Source organism: Pipistrellus kuhlii, unplaced genomic scaffold (genome assembly GCF_014108245.1).
Source record: "Pipistrellus kuhlii isolate mPipKuh1 unplaced genomic scaffold, mPipKuh1.p scaffold_m20_p_2, whole genome shotgun sequence".
NCBI classification, from domain to species: domain Eukaryota; kingdom Metazoa; phylum Chordata; class Mammalia; order Chiroptera; family Vespertilionidae; genus Pipistrellus; species Pipistrellus kuhlii.
This window is the reverse complement of record NW_023425515.1, coordinates 78,142,538-78,166,402: the sequence shown is the minus strand read 5'-3', so window position 1 is coordinate 78,166,402 and position 23,865 is coordinate 78,142,538. Positions and strand designations below refer to the sequence as shown.

General features: G+C 38.2%; 1 protein-coding gene across 7 annotated transcripts in view; it reads left to right on the top strand.

Annotated features, from left to right (window-relative positions):
• The window catches only part of ZNF654 (zinc finger protein 654), a 91,191-nt gene that overhangs the window by 37,676 nt on the left and 29,650 nt on the right, over positions 1-23,865 (top strand). For 3 of the 7 annotated variants that reach the window (XM_036446912.2, XM_036446911.2, XM_036446910.2), the window contains exons 2-3: positions 4,498-4,643; positions 23,183-23,264. In XM_036446912.2, coding sequence (XP_036302805.1) covers positions 4,498-4,643; positions 23,183-23,264 — 228 coding nt within the window. Of the gene's footprint in view, positions 1-4,497; positions 4,644-23,182; positions 23,265-23,865 lie in introns of those variants that run through there. The other 4 variants (XM_045584053.1, XM_045584052.1, XM_036446914.2 and 1 more) reach the window with 2 other exon arrangements.

Sequence of the window (23,865 nt, the reverse complement as noted above, 5' to 3'; positions counted from 1 at the left end):
TGATCACCCCTAACTGCCCTCTCCTGCTTGTCTGGTCCCTCAACTGCCCTCCCCTGGTGGCCATTTTGTGACCATATGGGGGCAGGATCTTTGACCACATGAGGGCAGCCATCTTGTGTGTTGGAGTGATGGTCAATCTGCATATTACTCTTTTATTAGGATAGAGGCCTGTTGCATGGGTGGGCACCAGCTGGTTTGCCCTGAAGGGTGTCCTGGATCAGGGTGGTAGTTCCTTTGGGCAGCCTGAGCGAGGGGCCTGTGGTGGTTTGCAGATCAGTCATGCCACCCAGCGACCCAAGCGGAGGCCCTGGTATCTGGGATTTATTTTTCTTCTATAATTGAAACTTTGTAGCCTTAAGGCAGAGGCCTCGGCCAGTCAGGATGTACCGGAAGCTTGGCTACCTCCATTGCCAGGAAACCCAAGCCTCCCTCCTGCTCTCTCCATGGCCATAGCCATCTTGGTTGGATTAATTTGAATACTTGCTTCTTATTGACTGGTTGGCGGCTTGTGGGTATAGCCATGTGATGGTTAATTTGCATATCACTCTTTTATTAGATAGGATTGCACAGCAAGCAGCATGAGCTTCATATTTAAGTTGGTTCTTCTTGGCTCTTAGTCTCAAAAAGGTGGTGTGAGTGTCTCAAGTGGATTCTGCACTCAAAGTAGGTTTTTATCACAGCTGAGGACCCCAAGTTTAGAGAACCCTTCTCTCTTATAGGGGTTTGAACCATATCTATCTGTCTGACCTTTGCTCTAGAACTGTGGTTGGCAAACTGAAGTTCGTGAGCCACATGTGGCTCTTTGGCCCCTTGAGTGTGGCTCTTCCACAAAATACCATGGTCTGCTCTAGAGGGAGATGACATCATGATTATATGGACAGTAAACAGGCTCACTGGTCTGGAGGGAGACATTATGTATTTTTTAAGGTCATTTCTGATAAATATATTTATAAGATAAAAGCTATCAGAACCTCTTTTTGAAAAACTATAGAAGTATAAGAAACCAGTGGAAAATTGTCTCCCCAAAGGAAGTGATTAGTATGAAAAGTCCTTGAGCTGTGAATGTTCTTGGTGTGTATACCCTGCACTAGTTTTTCCACCTTTTAAATTGAGTTGGAAAACTTTCTGTAAAGGGGCATATAATAAATATTTAGGATTTGTAAGGCAATTCTGTCACAACTATTCAACTTGGTTCTTGTATCAGGAAAATAGCCATAGTTGATATATAAATAAATGAATGAATCTGGATATGTTTCAATAAAACTTTATGGACATTGAAATTTGAATTTCTTTAAAAAAATACATTTTATTGATTTTTCACAGAGAGGAAGAGAGAGGGATAGAGAGTTAGAAACATCGATGAGAGAGAATCATCGATCAGCTGCCTCTTGCACACCCTCCACCGGGGATGTGCCCGCAACCAAGGTACATGTCCTTGCCCGGAATTGAACCCAGGACCTTTCAGTCCGCTGGCTGACGCTCTATCCACTGAGCCAAACCGGTCCTGGCTGAAATTTGAATTTCATATGATTTTCATACATCACAAAATATATTTTTTTATGTCACTTAAAAACATAACATCCATTCTTAGTTTGTGGGTTATACAAAAAGCAGGTTGCATGACAAATTTGGTTTTCAGGCCCTGTTGGTCGATCCATTTTATATAATACAGTGTTTTTATATAGTAGCAGTCTTGCATGGGAATAATTTTACTAGTATATAGATTTATAGGAGTACATAATACCGTATTTTTCAGACCATAAGACGCTCCGGACCATAAGACGCACCAGTTTTTAGAGAAGGGAAATGAAGAAAAAAAGATTCTAAAACAAATAGTGTCCTAAAATATTTTATGTGCATTAAAACCCAACATCACAGTCATAAACACATGTAATCAACCCTGTAAAGTAAACAGCAGCATTTAGAATCATTTTAGAGCCGGGCAAGCACACAGAGACCATACAGAGCCAGGCAAGTAAAAAAACTTTTTTTTTAAAGTATATGTGTAGGCTATATTTGGACCATAAGACGCAGGGACTTTTCCCCCCCACTTCTGGGGGGGAAAAAGTGCATCTTATGGTCCGAAAAATACGGTATATATCAATATAGTGATTGATCATTCTAAAGTGTTTTTACATACATTATCTCAACTTCAGAGTAAACATGCAAGATAAGCATTAGTTCCATTTTATGGTGAGAAAAGTAATATATAGAGAAGGAAGATGAGTTACCCAATGACAGAGCCAAACCTGATTATATTCTGCACTCTTTTCTCCATAATATGGTACAGTTTTAACTTTCATAATTAGAGCATCATGCCACTACGTCTTTCATACTCATTTGTTGTCAGGAGGCTTGGAGTGTAGTCCTATAAATAAAGATAATAATAATATATACTAATTTTTACACTACTCTAATACTATTTTCTGCTGTCTAGCTCTTTTAATATTAATTGGTATTTTGACAAAAGCTAAACCTAGGAGGTAAAGAGTATGTGTTACAAAGTTTTGTGAATATTTGTGAGCTGAACGGTACAGTCATTCATATAATATTCATGCACAGGAGGGTTGTCCCTCAATCTAGCCTGCACCCTCTCCAATCTGGGACCCCCTCAAAGGATGTCTGACTGCCCAGTAGGATCGGGCCTAAACACAATCCAGGACTGCTGGCTCCCAGCTGCTCGCCTGCCTGCCTTCTTGATTGCCCTTAACCGCTTCTGCCTACCAGCCTGATCAGCCTCTAACCACTCCCCTGCCAGTCTGTTTGCAACTAACTGCCCTCCTCTGCAGGCCTGGTCAACCCTAACTGCCCTCCCCTGCAGGCCTGGTGCCTCCCAACTGCTTTACCCTGCAGGCTTGGGTCCCTCCCTACTGCCCTCCCCTGCTGGCCATCTTGTGGTGACCATGTTGTGTCCACATGGGAGCAGGATCTTTGACTGTATGGGGACAGCCATCTTGTATGTTGGAGTAATGGTCAATCTGTATATTACTCTTTTCCTCCCAACTACCCTCCCCTGCTGGCCATCTTGTAGAGTCCATCTTATTTCCATATGGGGGCAGCCATCTTGTGTGTTGGAGTGATGGTTAATCTGCATATTACTCTTTTATTATAATAGGATAGAGGCCTGTTGCTGGGTGGGCACCAGCTGGTTTGCCCTGAAGGATTTTCCAGATCAGGGTGGTGGTTCCCTTGAGGCGTGGTGTGGCCTGGGTGAGGGGCATATGGTGGTTTGCAGGCTGGCCATGCCCTCTGGTGACCCAAGCAGAGGCCCTGGTATCTGGGATTTATTTATCTTCTACAATTGAAACTTTGTAGCCTATAGCAGAGGCCAAGGCAGGCCAGGGTGTGCGGAAAGCTTGGCTTCCTCCATTTCTGGGGAAACCCAAGCCTCCCCCTGCTCTCTGTGGCTGTAGCTATCTTGGTTTGGTTTATTTGCTTATTCACTCCTGATGGGCTGATGGGTGTGGCTTGTGGGTGTAGCAGAGTGATGGTTAATTTGCATATTACTCTTTAATTAGATAGGAAACTAGAAGCCTGGTGTATGAAATTTGTGCATGAGGAGGGGTCCCCTCAGCCCAGCAGCACCCTCTGCAGTCCAGGACCCTCGGGGGATGTCCTGTCCAACTGCCGGTTTAGGCCCGATCCCTGTGGATATCCTGCAGTCAGACATCCTTTCATAATCTGGGACCAATGGCTCCTAACTGCTCACCTGCCTGCTTGCCTGATTACCCATAACTGTCCCCCTCCCCCAATGGCCTGGTAACCCCCAATGGCCCAATCTGCTGACCTTTTCACGTCCAGTGGCTCCCCCTTGAAGGCCTGGTTGTCCCTAACTTTCCCCCTTCCCCTACTGGTCTGGTTGGCCCCAGCTACCCTCCCCCCAGCCAGCCTGGTCACCAACCTGGTTATACCTCACTGCCATCCCCTGCCGGTCTGGTCACCCCTTACTGCCTCCGCTATCAGCCTGATCACCCTATGTATGCAGCCTGCTATTTGGTCATTTGGTCGCCCCTCACTGCCTAACCTGCAGGCCTAGTTGCCCCGACTGCCCCCCTCCCCCAGTCAGCCTGTTTGCCTGTCACTGCCCCCCTCTGCTGGCCCAGTTGCTTGTCACTGCCTCCCCCTGCTGACCTGGTTACCCCATGCAGCCTGCTGTTCAGTCATTTGGTTGTCCCTCACTAAGCCCTCTACCAGCCTGGTCGTCCCACACAGCCTGTTTGGTCATCTCTTCTGTTGTTTTGGTTGCTATGGTTGCTTAGGCTTTTATATTTATAGATTTCTTTTCCAAATTTTCAAAGAAAATAGTTAATTTTATTTTTAGATAATACACAATGAAAATAAATAATACTCCCCCACCCCCCATCATTTATGTTCAGGCATAACTGATTTTAGTCAAATTTAAAATGTTTTGGTGGTTCCATAATTAGTTTTATTAAAATTTTTAAACTGGGGAAGTTGAGGACATTTTATATAATAATATACTTTTTTCCCTATCAGGTGGTTGAAGATTATGCTGGAAGATGGCAAGTCCCTTTGCCCCAACTTCAAGTTCTTCAGACTGCACTTTCCTGTTTTACATCCGCTAGTGCATCATTCCCAGATGAATGTGAGCACGTACAATATGTTTTGAGTAGCCTTGCCTTGTAAGTACTCTTTATTACTTACTTATCATGATGTATTTGAAAATTGTTTTTTGATTATTTTCTTTGTGGAAGACACCTTTCCTAAAGTTTTCCCTCAAAAAGAAATTTCCTTTTCCTAAGTATTTATGTTTAATTTCGAATAATTAACCACAATTTTACATTTAGTTTTACAGTTAAATGGAATTGTTATATAGATTCTTACTATTGGTATCAGCACTTTCCTTTTTCTTCCCCTTTCCTTTTTAATTCCTTAGATTGCCTTGGGAAGCTGTAATGGTTACTCCAGGAATACAGCAATTAAGGCCATCATAATTAGCAGAGGGACCTTAAATCAGCCAGAAAGAGGTTAGGAAACTCACTTTTTAAAAAAAATACTTGTAGAGGGCTTTGAGTTAAATATCAGATGCAGACCTTGTGTTTATTGTTTTTACCCTTCTAGATCCTACTAAAATTATAGTAAAGAAGTAAAAAGAGAGAAGTATATAGTGAAAGGAAAAGAGGGGAGACTCATCAGTGAATGAAAGATTTCAACAATTGTCTGAGGGGCAGAAAACAGATGAGTGGTCATTGAAACATGGCAGAAAAAGTCAGAACTTAATTTGCTTTTTGTGTGCCTCAAATTGCACTACATCACAAGGGTGGGTTTTGAAATATTTATCAACATTATAAGACAAAATAGAAAAAATTAATACTTCACCTAGAATAGGTACCATTTTGTGAAATTCTTACTGTTTTATATATTTATTTTTATGTACAGTCATGCATCACATAATGATGTTTTGGTCATTGACAAAGCGCATGTATGATGGTGGTTCCATAATATTATAATAGAGCTAAAAAATTACTGTTGCCTAGTAACTTATTGCAGAAGTTGCAAAATTCTCCAAGGCTACAGTTGAGATGGCAAACAACTTTAACAGGATGTGGATGAGAATGACATTGAGGAATTCCTAGAGGTGGTTCCTGAAGAATTGATTAATTAGAAATAGCTGGAACTGGAACAGGAATGTATAGATGAAGAAGAGGAAAGAGAAAAGGAAATTGCAGGTGAAACAAGAAGTAAATTCTCAGTGCAGGATGTAGTGGAAACTTTTGAAGACCACATCAAGCTTCTTAAAAAGTTTGAAAATCTGAACTGTAACACCAAAAGGTTTTCATGAATAGAAAGGAATCTTCATTGTACATTATCTGCTTTTAATCAAATCTACGAGAAAAAAAATAAAGAAAAAAAAAATAGACCTATTTCTGAAGAGTGAGACCTCAAGAAGAGACTTAGGCAGATCATTCAGGAAATAGTCCAGAAGAAATAATTGTTATCACAGAAAATAATTCCATCCATGTTACTTCAGGGGGACAAGATATGAAGGTAGAAGACAGTGATATTGATGATCCTGACCCTGTTTAGGCCTAGGCTAATGTGTATGCTTGTGTTTTAAGTTTTAATAAAAAAATCTATACCTTATAAATAAATAAAAAATAGAAAAACCAGAATAAGAATATAAAATATTTTTGTAAACTGTATAATGTGTTTGTGTTTTAAGCAGTTATTATAAAATTTAAAAATTTATATGGTAAAGTAAAAGTAATACAGTAAACTAAGGTTAATTTATTATTACTAGAAAAAAAACATTTTTTTTGTAAATTTAGAGTATCCTAAGTATACAGTGTTTATATCTACAATAATGTAGCATTTTTAAATCTTCAAGTTGTGTCATTTTCATATATATGAACTATATATTTTTGTTTTATTTACATATAACAACTTAAACTAATACATATACTTTATGCTTATTTAAAGGTTTACTTGTATTTATTTAAAATTGTATGGGGGAGGGGGACGCTCTGAGATGATGGATATGTTAACCAGCTTAATTGTGGTGATCTTTCACCATCTTATATATTTAGAAAATCAAGTTGTACACCTTAAATATATACAACCTCTATTGGTCAATTATACCGGAATAAAACTGAAAAATAACCAAAACCTGTTTGGCTCAATGGATAGAGCGTCGGCTTGGGGACTGAAGGGTCCCGGGTTTGATTCCGGTCAAGGGCATGTACCTTGGTTGCAGGCATATCCCCAGTAGGGGGTGTGCAAGGGGCAGCTGATAGATGACTCTCTCTCATCGATGTTTCTAGCTATCTCTCTCCCTTCCTCTCTGTACAAAATCAATAAAATATATTTAAAAAACAAACAAACAAACAAAAACCCTGAAAAATAATTGCAGGAGAGAAGGAGCATTTATGATATAACATTACTTAGATTTGTAAAAACAAGGCAGTTAAAAAAAAACAAAAACAACACACTATGATTTTTATATTTTGTTTATCAAGCCTAAATGAGTATAGGAAATGTATTGGGACTTTTGGGTCATAAATGACAACTCTTAAGCTAGTTTAAGCAAAAAAAAAAAAAAAAGGGGGGGGGGTAGGGAGGGATTTATTTGATGACTAAACCATGGTACAGCAAGGACTAGAACTAGTTTCTAGATTTTTCTGAATCTAGAGAAGAAAATATCACCTAGAATTGTTCTTTCTCATTCCATCTTTCCCATTGGATGTCATTCTCTTTTGCTTGCTGACAATTCTGGGATCAAGCTTAGTTTATTAACCACTAGAAGCCCAGTGCAGGGATTCATGAACCAGTGGGGTCCCTTGGCCTGGCCTACGGGAATTGGGCTGAAACCAGCAGTCCAACATCCCATGAGGAGTCCTGGATTTCGAGGGAGTGCAGGCTAGGCCAATGGACCCCACCGGTGCATGAATCCATGCACTGGGCCTCTGGTATGCATATAAGATCTTTGGTTAATCTTATCCTGTCCTCCCGCCTCCCCCTTCTGTCTGAGATTCATCAGTCTGTTCCATGTGTCCTTGCCTGTTCGTTGAGTATCTGCCCCCTGGTGGTCAGTGTGTGTCTTAGCTACTGGTCAAACAGTTGCTTATTCTTTTATATACATTAATGGGAGAAGAAACCCCCTCCTCCCATCTCTAATCTCCTGCTAAGATTATGTGTGCCCCCTGTATTGAGGAGAATAGGATAAAATTTTTGTCTGTCAAATGGAAATGAGGATACCACAATAGCAGCCCCATCAGAACCATAGAAATGTTGGAGGGATAAGCAGTTCTCTCAAAGGTGAGTGAGATAGTATAAAACAGAGCTAGGCAGACTTTAAGGAATATTTCTATGTTTCTTTGAAAAGCTACCAAAATAGTTTCTATTATTCTCTATTGATTTGTGAAGAAAATAAAGTATTAATAGAAATGTTATTTGCAAGCAAAATGTATTATTCTTGTTTCAGTGCCTGTGTGGAATTTCCTCCATCCCCTTTTCTTCTATATAATATTTATTAACTTTTTAGTGTTATACTGTGAAAAGGCTTTTAAGGCCAAAGTACTTTTTAAAAAATTTATTCTATTTCATTGCTTGGTAGTTTCTTTACTACTGATCATGAAAGGAATATTGTATTAAGCAGAAGCAAATCTTATTTAAAATGGACACTGTTAGGCAAAAGAAAGTAAGTTGGCTTGTCAAATAATAATGTTTCTTATAAAGATAAAGAAAGTAGAGACCTGGTGCATGAAATTTGTGCATGGGTAGGGTCCCTAGGCATGGCCAGAGATCAGGGCCAATTGGGGCCTTCCAGCTGATAACCAGGGCCTTCCTTCAATCTGCACTACTCCATGGTGATCAGTGCATGTCATAGCAAGTGATTGAACTCCCCATTGAACTCCAAGGGGACACTTTGCACATTAGCCTTTTATATTTATTAATAGAATTTTCTGCATTATCTTAACTTACCTTAACAGAAAAGTTAATTGTATTTTAAATACCATAAGAAAAATTAGTAAATAGCAACATGGTGGTCTTAAAAAAATAAGTCTGCAATTCTATTTTACTTAAGTAAATTAGAGGCCTATTGCATGAAGAGATTTGTGAAATAGGCCTTCCATCCCCTGGCTGCTGGCACCGGTTTTCCTCCAGCACCAGGGACCCAGGCCTTCCCTCTGGCCGCCATCTTCAGTCTTTGCTCTAGCTCCTATAGCTCCCTCTGCCCTCCGCCCTCTGCCCCCAGCCCTCCCCCTCATAGCAGGTGTCCTGCTCTGCCTGGCCACTCTGTGCCTGCATGCATGCTGCTCAAAGGCCTGGAGCGGCTGGGGGTGGGAGGTGGGGCCACTGCCATCTTTGTTGGGTTAATTTGCATACTCACTTCTGATTGACTGGTGGGTGTAGCGAAGTGATGGTCAATTTGCATGTTTCTTTTTTTGTGTAGATAAGCCAGAAAATTCTAATAATTATTTCATAATCATTTATTCATTTTGTAAACCTCTGAGCTTAGTTTTAGGAATAAAATAGAAAATAAGATAGTTAAGTCCTTGTTATCAGAGATTTTACAGAACTAAAAGATAGTGAAAAGACACATTGCTATGGAATTGTAACCGTGAAGACTTACATGGTATGATGAGAAAGTATAACAGGGGACTTGACTTAGCCTGGGAAGTCAGGGAAAATTTGCTGGGTGAGCTAAAACCTGAGTTGAGCTCTAAAGGAATGATGGCAATAAATTAGATGAAAGAGCATAAGACCCTCCCAGGGGTGGCAAACAATGTTCAAAGTGGCTGGACATGATGTCAGGATATTAATAGATTTCATTATAATTCATATCTGTTTGTAGCATTCTTATTTATGACATTTGTAATGTATTATTAATTTATATATCACTTGTATTAAAAAGCATATGTGAGCTAAAGGATTAACCTAATTTGTAATATTGTTATATGTTATATGTTAAACATATGTTACTATATTCTCTGGTGGAAGTCAAATTTTCTGTTTGCAGAAGACATGATATATGAAAACTGTTAGAACTAATAAAGTAATTCAGTAAACTTGCAGCGTACAAAATCAATGTATAAAATCTTTGGTATTTCAACTACTACTATCTGTCAGAGGAATTAAGAAAACAGTTCCATTCACTGTTTCATCAAAAACAATAAAATAAAATACCTAGAAATAAATTTCACCAAGGAAATGAAAGATCTATAAACTAAAAACTATGACATTGATGAAAGAAATTAAAGATTCATATAAATGAAAAACAAAACTTGTTCATAAGTTTGATGAATTAGTATTATTATAATAGAATGGTACCAAAATAAACTACAGATTCAATGGCATCACTATAAAAAATAATGGCATTTTAACATAATTAGAACAATTTCTAAAATTTATATGGGACTACAAAAGATCTTGAATAGATAAGGTAATATTGAGAAAGAACAGACAAGAAATGGTGACAGCATAAGTAGATGCTACACAGACACACTCCCAGGACCAAACTGGAATTACAACTAAAATACAAAAAAAAAAAAAAAAAAAAAAAAAAAAAAAAAAATCCTGACTAATGAACTAAAGACTAGCTAGAGAGAACTCTGATACCCCACCCTGCCCTGAGGCCCCGCCCCGGCTCATCACTGGCTTTGCATATAAATTTTGCATATGAATGGCTTGCCCTGTGTCAGCTTAACAAAATAAACTGCAGCTCTAGTCAGATTGCTCCAAAACTGACAAATCCCAAGCAAAGAGGAGAAAACTGTAGGTCTTGCTGTAGCTTCTGCTGGGTGGCTTCAGACAGTAGCTGACCTGCACCTCTTTGGAGATACAGAAACTAGTGTATCTAGTGGTCGGTGTGGGATGACACCAGATTTCAACTACTCTCATAAGGGACACATTCAAGAGGCAGACTCAGTGAGCACCAAAGCCCTACTGGAACAAGTCCTGCCCCATAAACGTGTCTCCAGCACAGCAATTCTTCCATTATAGACACAGTAGGTCCTCACAACCAATTGGCCTGGAGGTCAATTCCTCCCAGTGAGAGCAACAACAATCAAGATTTAGCTACAACAAGGCTATACACACAGTCCACAAAGGGGTACACCTAGAGTGTCCACCTCAGGACACCCAGCACACAAAGCTACCCTACCAACTCAGGGAAGCAGCAAAAATAAGGAGACAGGGAAACAGAACACAAACAGAAATGGAGAACAAACCACTGGACATAGAGTTCAAAACCACGGTTATAAGGTTTTTCAAGAATTTCCTAGAAAAGGCCGATAAATTTAATGAGTCCCTCGAGGATATGTATCAATAAAAGGACCAACTAGAAATTAAACATACACTGACTGAAATTATATATATATATATATATATATATATATATATATATATATATATATATATATATAATTTTATACAGAGACCCAACAGCAGACTAGAGGAACACAAGAATCTAGTCAAATATTTGGAATACAAAGAGGCAAAGGACACTCTAACGGAAAAGCAAGAAGAGAAGAGAATCCAGAAAGCTGAAGATAGTGTAAGAAGCCTCTGGGACAACTTCAAGCGTACCAACATCAGAATTATGGGGTGCCAGAAGAAGAGAGAGAGCAAAATACAATAATGACAAAAAACTTCCCCCACCTGGAGAAAGAATTAGACTTACAAGTCCAGGAAGCACATAGAAACCCAAACAAAAGGAATCCAAAGAGGACCACACCAAGACACATCATAATTAAAATGTCAAGAGCAAAAGACAAAGAGAGAATTTTAAAAGCAGCAAGAGAAACACAGTTAAATTACTTACAAGAGAGTACCCATACGACTGTCAGCTGATTTCTCAACAGAAACTATGCAGACCGGATGGGAGTGGCAAGAAACATTCAAAGTGATGAACAGCAAGAACCTACAACCAAAATTACCCAGCAAAGTTATCATTCAGAATTGAAGGCCAGACCCACCTTCACCGGTCTCTTCGTCATTACTGCTGGCCCTGGTAACTTTTCATAACATTTTTTATGTGGGCCAGTTATAATCTTTATATCTTATATGCTTCATAGCAGCAAGCTGCTTCACAAAAGCCAGTTTATTTCACCAGATATATTCAGAAACTGTGCAACTTATTGGTATTTACAGGACATCAGCCCAAAACCACCCACAAAAGGAACCCTGCCCTCAGTGGATGACCCCAGGCAATTATTTTCCAGAGATTCCCCCTAGGACATTGTCTAATCATATCTGTGTTGTGTGCATGGAAAAGCACTCCAGATACAACAAGCAAAATCCTGGAGTGTCTTACAAAGACAATCCATGCAAGAAGGTGAAGAGCAACATCTGGTGCTCACTTTGCAAGAAGTACTTCTATGTGAAACAAGGCTCATCCTGAGGGGTGGATTGGCACACAAAGGTGGAATATTGGCGCTAGGTGAAAGGTAGACCTATTTTCTACAATGTTTCCAAGTTCCATTTTATTCTAACTACTTGTTTGCATGTAACTAACATTTTTCTAATGTTTATTTTTTCTCTTTAATGCTCAGGAACCCAGGTATAGGGGACAGTTAGGTTCAGGGCCTCAGGTCTGCTAGGGTTAATATATATACATTGAGTGGCCAGATTACTATGATCTCTGAACACATAATTGGCCAATCAGAGAGAGAGAGAGAGAGAGAGAGAGAGAGAGAGAGAGAGAGAGAGAGAGAGAGAGAATGAATTAGAGGCTCAGTGCATGAATTTGTGCATGGGTGGGGTCCAGCCAGCCTGGCCAGGGGAAGGAGACTTGGGTGTTTGGCCGGCCTGCCTGCGGGTCGAACTCCTGGTTAAGGGGACAATTTGCATATTAGCCTTTTATTATATAAGGTATACACTGAGTGGTCAGATTATTATGTGTTCAGAGGTCATAATAATCTGGCTCTTATATATATATACATACACACACACACACACCATTTTTTAAGCATTTTTAAACATTCCTATATATTACTATGACATTATTACTTTTAGGAGTAGATAAAAAAGAAATACTAGTGTAAGGAAGAATTCAGCAGGGTGTTATCTAAATTCCTTGGAACAGGTTGGTCAGCCAAGTTCACTGTTTTCTTGAGAGTGATCCACAGAGGGTGTTTCTGGTCAGAGGGTACCTTCTACTAAGGATGGGCATCACTCAGCTGGTGGGCTGTTTTCACCTAGGAATGGTGGATCCAGGTGTTCAGTCCTGCAACTTTGAGAGCTGTGGGGGTGGTTAGTATGATTGGATAGGGTCCCTTCCAAGTTGGCTTAAGGGGCACCTTTTTCTAATCCTTTACCAAAATCTGGTCTCCAGGCTTCTGAGGGTGCACAGCTGTTCCTAATGAAGTGAGCAATCATCGGTCAATAACCCAACTGTAGACTTCAAAGATGGTTTTCCCAAGACCTTGTAATTGCTTCTGAACTTCTAAGTTTCCTTTTCCCCCCAAATCTCCCTTGGGCCAAATTAAGGGAGGAGTTTGCCATACAGAATTTCAAAGGGAGAGAAGCCTACCCTGGCTCTTGGGGCACAGCATACCCACATGAGTACAAGAGGCAAGATATCTGTCCAGGATAAGGTTGTCTCTTGACATAGCTTAGCCATAGCCTGCTTGAGAGTTTGGTTCATGCGCTCTACTTCCCCTGAGCTCTGGAGCCTGTAAGCTGCATGTAAGTTCCATTTAATTACTAAGGCCTTAGCTAAGTACTATTTCAGCTACATAGGCTAGGCCATTACCTGACCCTATAGTAAGAGGCATTCCGTACCATGGAATTATGTCCTTCAGCAACGCCTTAGTGACTTCTCTTGCCCTCTCTGTGTGAGTAGGATATGCCTCAACCCAGCCTGAAAAAGTGCAGATAAAAACTAGGAGATACTTATTCCATCTACACGGCCCTATTTCTGTAAAATCTACCTCTAAGTCCTCAAAGGGAGCTTGCCTGCAGTGCTTAACTCCCATCGGTCCTACAGTACCCTGTTTGGTATTGTTTGTGCACAGAGGAGGCAGCACTGAGAGACTGAGGCACATAGGAGGGAAAACAGGCAATTAGTATCTGCTTAACAAAGTAGATAAGTTCATGTTGCTGGAGGACTACCTTATGGGCTAACTGTTCTGGGACATAGACCCTATGATCTGGGAGTATCCAACAGCCTTCCATTGTTCTCTTGCCCACTTATTACTGGGCCCATTTCTCTTCCAGAGGAGTATATTTCAGAGTTCCGGGTAATTCAGGGGCCAACATGATCTGTGATGATGCCACTTGTTCTTTAGCAGCCAGCTTGGTTGCTGTGTCTGCACTACCGTTTCCTTCTGACACGGAATCCTTTCCTTTTTGTTGACAGCTTCCCAGTGGATACGGCTACTTTCTTAGGCTCCTAGACTGCTTCTAGTAATTTTAGGATTTCATTCTGGTTTTTTATTCCTTTCTCTTCAGTGCTCAGTAATCCTCTTTTCTTGTGTATAACCCCATGGATGTGCAGGGTGGCAAAGACGTAGTATGAGTTGGTGTAAATGTTAGTGTGCTTTTCCTTTCTGAGTTCTAAGGCTCTGGCCAGGGCCCAAAGTTCTGCTCACTGCACTGACCATCTGTTGGGCAGAGCCTGAGCTGCTACTGTCTCAAAGTCTGTTACTACTGCATATCTGACTTGTCTTTTCCATTCATCTAGAAAACTGCTCCCATTCATATAAAATATTAGGTCTGGATTCTGCAGAGTCTGGTCTGTTAGATCTGGCCAGCTAGAGTAAACCTCCTCTAGAACTTCTAGGCAATCATGCTCGGGGCTCCCTCAGCGATGGGTAAGAAGGTGGTAGGATTAAGAATTCTCTCTGCTTCTAATTGTACTCCCAGATTTTCACATAGAAGCCTTTGGTATTGAATCATTCCAGGATGAGTCTTCCATTAGGGTGACAACATCATGAGATACTTTTGCATTTAAGTTTTGTCCCAGGATAAGGTTATTCAGTTCTTTGACTAATAATGCCATGGCTGCAAGGGCCCTGAGACATGGGGGCCACCTGGAGGCAACCGGGTCAATCTGCTTGGAGATATGGGCTACTGGTCTTTGCCAGGGTCCAAACTCCTGGGTTAGAACTCCTAGGGCTATCCCATTGCTCTCATGAATGAAGATGTTGAAGTTTCTTGTCACACATTTGGTAGCCCTAGTGCTGGGGCCTCAGTAAGCTTTTCCTTTATGGTGCTGAAGGCCTTTTCCTGCTCAGAACTCCAGTTCATGGGTGTTTTCTCCTCATTTTAAAGCTTCATAGAGAGGCCTCGCTAGGTCTGAAAACCCTGAGATCAAATTCGACAAAATTCCCAGGAATTCCTGAATCTGTTATCAGGTGCTAGGGACTGGAATAACACATACTGCCTGCTTCCTTTCAGTCCCTTATCTTCGTTTCCCTCGGATGATTTGGAAACCTAGATACTTGACTTCTGATAGATTTGTGCCTTTTTCTTGGACAGCCGATAACTTAAGAGTCCTATATAACCTGGTTATAGAGAACACTTTCTTTTTCTATTTTTTATTTCAAGAGAGGAAGGGAAAGGGAAGGAGATAGAAACATCAATGATGAGAGAGAATCATTGATTAGCTGCCTCCTTCCCCCCACCCTCCCACCCCCCCACACTGGGGATCTAGCCTACAACCTGGGCGCATGTGCCCTTGACCCAAATCAAACCAAGACCCTTCACTCCACAGGCCAACACTCTATCCACTGAGCCAAACCAGCTTGAGCTAGGGAACACTTTCTTAACTATCATTCTAAATTCAGAAGCAATAAAGGGTAAATTAAAGGCACTTTTACTTTATGTAAATTTATAAATTAGTGAAGAAGAATTTAGTGCTTAACTTATTGAATTATTTACTTTATATGCTTTTCACCTTTTTCCAGTCTAAGAATACTGGAACACTTATACTGAAACTTCTCATTCCAACTTAAAGGCTATTTATGTCGTGTTTTTCTGCTATATATTATTATAAAGCCAGATTACTTATTATTATAGCTTCACTTTGTAAAATTTTGTAGCTATGTATTTTGTTTCTTAGACTTGTCTTGCCAATTTAATTTCCTGTTTCTTTGTAAACAGTCTATATTTTTTTCTGGTTGCTTTATGTATTGCTCTGATATTTGTAATTTATTGTTTATTATGATTACTGAAGTGCAGATTCATTTTTATTAATCCTTATTGAGATTTCTTTGGCTTCTTGGATCTGAGGATTAGTATCTTTCATCAGTTTTAAAAATTCTTATCCAGTTTTTCTCTTTGCCTCATTTTCTCTCTCTATGTTAGACTTGTACATTCCATTCCCTGTGTCTCTAACTCTTGCTTGTATCCATTTCTTTTTCTCTACAAGTATATTGCACTCTTAGTAAGTGGGTTTCTTGTATTTAAATAGCAAAGTGTCATAATTTAGCTGGCAGTGTTTTCCAAACTTTTGACATATGTGTTCCCCTTCTATAATTTTTGTAACGCTGAGTACCCCTTGTACTCATGAGAACGTAGAATTAGGCGCAGCTAAGCACGGTGCAGTGTATATCCCCTCCAAAGTCCGGTGCAACGCGTACCTCCACCAAACTCTTCCCGTATCCCTAGGGGTACTCGTACCACACTTGGGAAACACTGATTTAGAGGAATTTTTTCATGGTAGATATATACACAAATCCACATTAGTGTATTTCAGTGTGAAAATTACTTATATGCCACAGAGACCCAAAAGAGAATAGTAATTTTGATTATAACTACTTTTGTGTCTGTGTATTGTATTACCATTTGTAATATTCAATATATGGGGAAATATAGTCTGACTTCCTGGCATCCCAATAACAGAATAGTTTGTTTCATAAAAACCGACTCTAGTGGTACTCTAGTTATTTACATTTTCAGAGCTAATAAGTATATATGGCTGGATGATTATATGTGGTATTTTTTTTTAAGTTTAAGGTATACCATCTACAGTTATCCTACTAAAAATAATTTATATATTGATCATTTTGTTTAGGTGATTCTATTTTGAATAATTTAGATAAGTAAACTGTAGATAACATAGTTTGGATGAAGATTGTACATTAATTAATATATAAACAACTACATATTATACATTAAATATATATTATATTATACAAACATAGCTTAAACATTCAACATGAAAAACTGATAACATTTTTTGGGAAGAAACTTCAACATGAAAAACTGATAATACATTTTTTGGAAAGAAATTTTTTGATGAATTTAGTCAGATAGCTTAAAAATTTTCATAATTTAAATGAAGAAAAATTAATACCTTATATTTTAATGAAATTGACATGCACAGCTGAGAATAATAAATCTATGAAGATCTTGTGTTTCCTTAGATTGCTGAGGGGAACTTGGGTGGCAGTATTAATAATAAAAATAGTAGTACTATATTATCATTAGCAAACACCTATAACACTGCCAGTGATTGTTCTAAATACTTTACAAGAAAGAAACTAAGGCACAGTGACTTGCCTAGTTCCATATCAAAGGAGTAGTGGAGCTGAGGTTCATACCCAGTGTGGCTCTAGAATATAGATAAGCTAAAGGGACAGTTATTTCAGGCTTAGCCCATAAGGTCTCTGTTTTACACTACTCAATTCTGTCATTGTGGTATGAAATCAGCCATAGTTAATATGTAAATAGATGGGCGAGGCTGTGTTCCAATAATACCTTATTCATTGATAATGATATTTGAATTTCATGTAATTTTTACTTGTCACAAAATATTCTCCTGATTTTAAAAAATAATTTAGATATGGCTAACTGTTCTTACCTCTTGCATTATATAGAAACAAGCCTTTCTTGGGCCAGATTTGGCCTGTAGGCAGTAGTTTGCCAGCCTAGCTCTAGATTGTTTATGTATGTTTTTAGATCCTACTTTGTTCTATTTTGGACTCAATTACTCTCACCTTGTATCATGTTCTTCCATGATGGCTAGACAACTTGATATCTAAACATTTAGTGGATTCTTTACATTAGTAGTCATAGGAAAAACAACAGATATGAAATATAAAGTTTCTATTTCTACATATAATCGAGATATTTTCCCCCTTAGGGATTTCATTGCTGTTTAAATACTTACTGACTTACCTGAATTCTACTCTAAAGCAGAGCTAGCTAGACCATGTTGTTTTGTATTTGTTTACTCTTTACTTACCGTATTTTTCGGACCATAAGACGCACTTTTCCCCCCCGAGAAGTGGGGGGAAAAAGTCCCTGCGTCTTATGGTCCAAATATAGCCTACACATATACTTTAAAAAAAAAAGTTTTTTTACTTGCCCGGCTCTGTGTGGTCTCTGTGTGCTTGCCCGGCTCTAAAATGGTTCTAAATGCTGCTGTTTACTTTACAGGGTTGATTACATGTGTTTATGACTGTGATGTTGGGTTTTAATGCACATAAAATATTTTAGGACACTATTTGTTTCAGAATCTTTTTTTCTTCATTTCCCTTCTCTAAAAACTGGTGCGTCTTATGGTCTGGAGCGTCTTATGGGTCCGAAAAATACGGTATTTTACATGTTCTTTTTTCATTTTAATACAATTATCATGGAGTTGGGCCTTGTTATTGAGAGAGTTGACAGTAGGGCATGCACAGACTTCTCTTTTGGGAAAAAAATGTTGGCTGTCCTTTCATGTTCATTATATGCAGACATAATTCTGCATATTTTGTTTGACACTACAAAGTCATGTTGGTCTGCATACTGATCTCTAACTTTATTATCACAGCACATTTCTACTAATACTTTCTGTAACTCTCCCTTTAATTAAAAATATAATAATTAGTGCAAATTTAACACCTCCATGTTTCAACATGTTATAATAGAGATATGCAAATTTTGGTGCAGAAGAATCAACCATTTATTTGTTTAGACTCTAAACTTTAGAGAGATGAATAACATTTCATCCAAACAAAACAAGTGTGTCAACTAAAGGTCTTTGCTTTAGATGTACAATCCGAACAGTAGTTTCTAAAGTCTGAAAGTAGTCTGATAATTATTTTAGGAAGATAACAGTGGCAGACAGGTTTTAGGTAAGGTTGGAATAGCAAGCCTGGAATGAGGAAGGCCTATTAGAAGTTTAAAGATGAGATAGATGTGAATGTAATGCTGTTTTAAAAGGGATGTAGAAAATTCCAGAGACATATTAATGGGTTTTTCTTTTCATACTTACTGATAGTAAAATAAATAATTACAAAGGGTTATTATTAAAACATAATTCTCCTTTTTATCCCTGACTTCTAGTTTCTCCTATGTAGGGGAAACTTCCTTTTTTTTTTTAAAAATCAACTTGTTGCATTTCCTTTGGTCTGTCAATAATGCCCTGGATGTACATGTGCCCTTTGCTCCCTCCCTTCCTTTATACAAATGATAATGTAATGAATTTCTGCATCTTTGCTTAGCAGTTTTTTTCCTTATCTCTTTATGTAGATATAAGTATCTTTTCACTAATATATTTCATTAATATTTTCATTATATTTCGTTGTAGAGGTGTATTGTAATTAATTTACCCAGTCCCCTGGGGTAGACATTTAAAATATTTTCAATCTTTTGCTACTACAAATCATCTGTAGGTGTATACTGTTATATATACATCTTTGAGCTTATGCATATATACTTGGAGGATTAATTCCTACAAGAAGAGTTGCAAAATTAAGTGGTATATGTGCATTTAAAATATTGATGACTATTACTGTGTTGCCCTCTACTAAAATAACAAAGCCATGATAGACTGATCATTTTAATAAATATGAAGGAAAACGGTGTTTCATCTTCATAAAATTTTACTTATTTAATTATGAGTAAATTAGAACATCTTTTTATATTTGAAAAAATCTACCTGCATTTGTTTTCCATGAAGTTAGTCCTTCTACCCTCCTAGTTTTCTACTGGTTGTTGACTTTTTTTAAAAAAAAATTATTTGTATATGCTTTTTAATTAAGGAAATCAGCAAAAATTCTTTCTTGGTGTATCACTTTGCTTTTGACTGCTTTTACACTTTTTGTTCTGTTGGCATTTAAAATTTTCAAGTAGTCAAATTGATAAAATTATTTGTTAATAAGGTATAATAGTTGCTATGCTATCTTTTCAATGGTTATTGTATTGTGTAAGGCTTAAGTCTCCTAATTTTTAAAACGAGACAGTCTCATGGTTATGTTTGTATTTAAAAATTTTGATCTTTATTAGTGATTAATTTTGATAAAAGGGAAACTTTATAAAGATAAAACTTTATCTTTTACATGACATAAAATTTAAAGATTTTGTTTTCTGCTTGATCCCCTTCTGGGCCAGGGACTGGGAAAAGCAGTCCCTGGTGCACATTTTGGTCCTTTTCAAAGGCATCCAACCACAGCAGAGAGAGCTACAAGCTTTGGATTGCTCATAGCTCTAGTCACAAACTGCATCTGACATTGTCCTGCATGAGAGATGGGGACTCATAGCAGATTTACTTAATAGACAGGCACAAATACAAACAGGCAGCCAAAAAAGAGGCCAGGCCCAGAGCAGCCAGGCCTGGAACAGCTCGCTCCTCGCCTGACCCGGCCCCAAGGCTGCCTCTCAGACATGGCTGGAAACTTTTGGGGGAACTTGAGGGTCTGCTGAATCAAGTGATGAAGGCTTAGATCTGGATGTGTTGAGTTAGTATAGCTCTGGGTTGTTGATCTGTGAGTGCCTTATGTGGGGCCTGGATGAGGTTGGTTGATCTATTTGGAAATGTCTTTTGTGTGAAGTGTATCCTTGGGCATATGGAGGTATTATTGATTTGAGAAAATGCTAAGTAACTGATCTACTATCTACAAAATTTAAAGTTCTGAAAGTTTAAGGTCTCTTGCCAAAAAGAGGTTTTAAAGCTAACACCTTAATTTTAATGGAGAAAGGGGAAGACAAGCTCTTCCCACCCAGAACATGTAATCCAATCCCAACCAGCAGCTATCTTTAAACAATGTGTCCATTTACACTTGAATGGCTACACCTATTGATAGCCTAAGGGCAAGTTTACATGTAAACAAGTTTGCTTCTCAATTCCCAGGGCAGAAAAAAAAAACAAGGTTTAAAATTATTAGATTTTAAAATTTATTCTTAGAAGTGTAAAAGTTTATTAATTAAAAAAAAAAACAACAACAAAAAAGGAGATTGAAAAACCTGATGAATAATATTAGCTGTTGATTGTAGTAGAGTGGGCGATATGGGAGGGGAGTGAACTGACTGTTCTCTGGGAAAGGGGGAGTGGTAGATGCGGGAAGAGACTGAACATAAACTGTGCACACCGAAGGATGAAGACAATGGGGGTTGGGGAGGGGGCGGAGGGTGGGGTGGGAACCTGGTGGAGGGGGGAAGAAATGAGGAACCTTTGTAATAATATGAACAATAAAGATTGATTAAAAAAACAAACAGGCAGCCAAGATGGGGAGACAAAAACAAACAAATTTGAAATGAAAGATCAAGAGAATTCTCCAGAAAAAGAGATAAATGAAATGGAGAAGTTTAAGAGATATAGAATACAGAATAAGGATAGCAAATATGCTCAACAGCATGAGAAAAGATATAGTATCTTATGAAGAATGACATAGCACTAATCAAGAACACAGTGGAAAAAATATAGAGCAGATTAGGAGAAGCCAAGGATCAGATCAGTGAATTAAATAGATGACAGGATAAAATAAAAATTAAAAAAAATAACTCAACCAGATTGGGAGGGGGGGAACAATTTAAAAAACAGGAGGACAGTTTAAGGGAACTATGGAACAATATGAAACATAAAAATATTTACATAATAGGTGTGCCATAAGGGGAAGAAAGTGAGCAAGGAATGGAGAACATGTTTGAAGATATAATGACAGAAAATTTTCCTAATGGGGTGAAGGAAAAAGTCACACACGTTCAGGAGGCACAGAGAGTACCAAGCAAGAAGAAACCAAACGGGCCCATGCCCAGATGCATCATAATTAAAGTGCGAACAATTAAAGACAAAGAGAGAATCTTTTTTTTTTTTTCTTAATATATTTTATTGATTTTTTACAGAGAGGAAGGGAGAGAGATAGAGAGATAGAAACGTCGATGAGAGAGAAACATAGACCAGTTGCCTTTTGCACACCCCCTATTGGGGATGTGCCCACAACCAACGTACATGCCCTTGACCGGAATCGAACCTGGGACCTTTCATTCCGCAGACCAATGCTCTACCACTGAGCCAAACTGGTTTCTGCCAAAGAGAGAATCTTAAAGGCAGCAAGAGAAAAGCAATTTGTTACTTACAAAGGAGCTCATTAGAAATTCTACAAGCCAGAAGGGAATGGCATGAAGTATTCAAGGTAATGGAAAGCAAGAACTTGAAACCAAGATTATTATATCTAGCAAGGCTATCATTCAAAATAGATGTTAAAATAAAGAACTTCCCAACAAAAAAGGCTAAAGGAGTTTATCATCACCAGACCAGCACTGCAATAAATGCTAAAGGGACTGCTGTAATGAGAGGAATAGAGAAATAGGCATACAGAATTAAAATTGCAAATAAATACCTTACAATAATAACTGTACATGTAAATGGATTACATGCTCTAATCAAAAGGCAAGGGTAGCTGAATGCATACAAAAACATAATCCAATTATAAGCTGTCAAGAGACCCATCTCAGAACAAAAGACATACACAGGATGAGAATGAAAGGATGGAAAAGAAAAAAGCTGGGGTAGCAATACTCATATCTGACAAAATAGACTTCAAAATGAAGGCCATGACAAAATTTAAAAACTTTGTGGGAGTGCCCAGCTGCTGGCATGGGTTAGTGGTGAGTGTCGACCTATGAACCTAGAGGTCACAGTTTGATTCCCAGTCAGGGCATATGCCTGGATTGTGGGCTCAATAGCCAGTAGGCACAGTGCAGGAGGTAGCTGATCAATGATTCTCTCTCATCATTGATGTTTCTATCTCTCCCTTCCTCTCCGAAATAAAATATATATATATATATATTTTTAAAAAAGTTTGTGGGATTTTTCATTTAGGATTGCTAAATAATATATTATAATTTTATAGTTTTCCATGCTCATGATTAAGAAATAAGTCATATTTCTTTGGCATGAGCTAATGAATTACTGAAGGCAGGTAAACTATTTCATAACTATTTTCAAAATAATTTATTTGAAATGATTTTGGACAATCTTTCATGGGTAGGATAATGATAACAGAAGCCTGGAGTTTGAGGGTCCATGTGTCATTAATTTGATACATAATTGGTGATACTGCTATTGATATAATATAAATGCTGGTTGAAAAATTCATGTTTTTATTTCTATCCATCCCTTATATCCTTCTGAAAAAAGTTAACTTCTGAATTTTTTCTGCTGCCCATTGTATAGGAATATGTGCTCATTTTAGATAATCTTCACATGTATAGTTACATTTTACCACCTGGTATCCGGTTGCATTTTTTGCAGTGTGAACACTAGCAGGCATGAGTTCATTCTGTAGTTCTAGAATTTCAGTGTATTTCTTTGTATTTTCCTTGAAGATACTTATATTAAACTTTTACTGCAAACATAAAATGAATCCTAAATGACCTATATTATTTTTCAAAACCAACTATTTAAAACTAGATATCTGATTACATAGCTATTATCTTTTGAGATATTTTTAAATTGGGGCAAAAGTCAAAGAAGCAATGAAAGTTAACATTCATTTATTCTTCCTAGGAGTTTCTTTGAGTTGCTGCTTTTCTTTGGAAGAGATGAGTTTTATGAAGAGCCTTTAAAGGATATTCTTGGATCATTCCAGGTAAAACAATTTCCTATTTCCTATTTTGTCTATATATAAAACAGGCCTTTATTCTCAACCTAAAAGTAGTATATTGTTACTTATCACTTGTTAAGTTTTAAATTTACTAAGGTGGCAATCTCTAAAAGCATGTTAAACTAGGTGTATTTGTAAGTAAGTAGTCTATAGATAGGATTCCAATCCTACATTTGCTATACCAGAGCCTATTGCCACCACCCTGTAGATTCTTAAGCACATACTAGACACATATTCTTTTTTTTTAGTGCTGCAGGCTTTGGTTTCAAAGCTCCATGAAGAGCTACCCTTAGCTGGATTTAGGCTGTCTGCCCCATGCCACGTTTCCCCTTCTCTATATCCTGAGTTTTTAATTTATTTTCTCAATAGTCTCCCCAAGATAGGAGGCAGATGTTTTTTGCATTCTCTATGGGAGAAGAGACTAAAAGAATACACAAGAACTTTCCTGTAGATGGCAAGAACTTTGATCTTTTTACCATTTAGTTAGGAAGAAGTAATCTAGCACTGTGGCTCACTAATGTGCCCTTTGCATTATCTCATCAGCACTTCCCTGGGGTGGAATAAAGGAAGATGTGCTTTGAGCTCC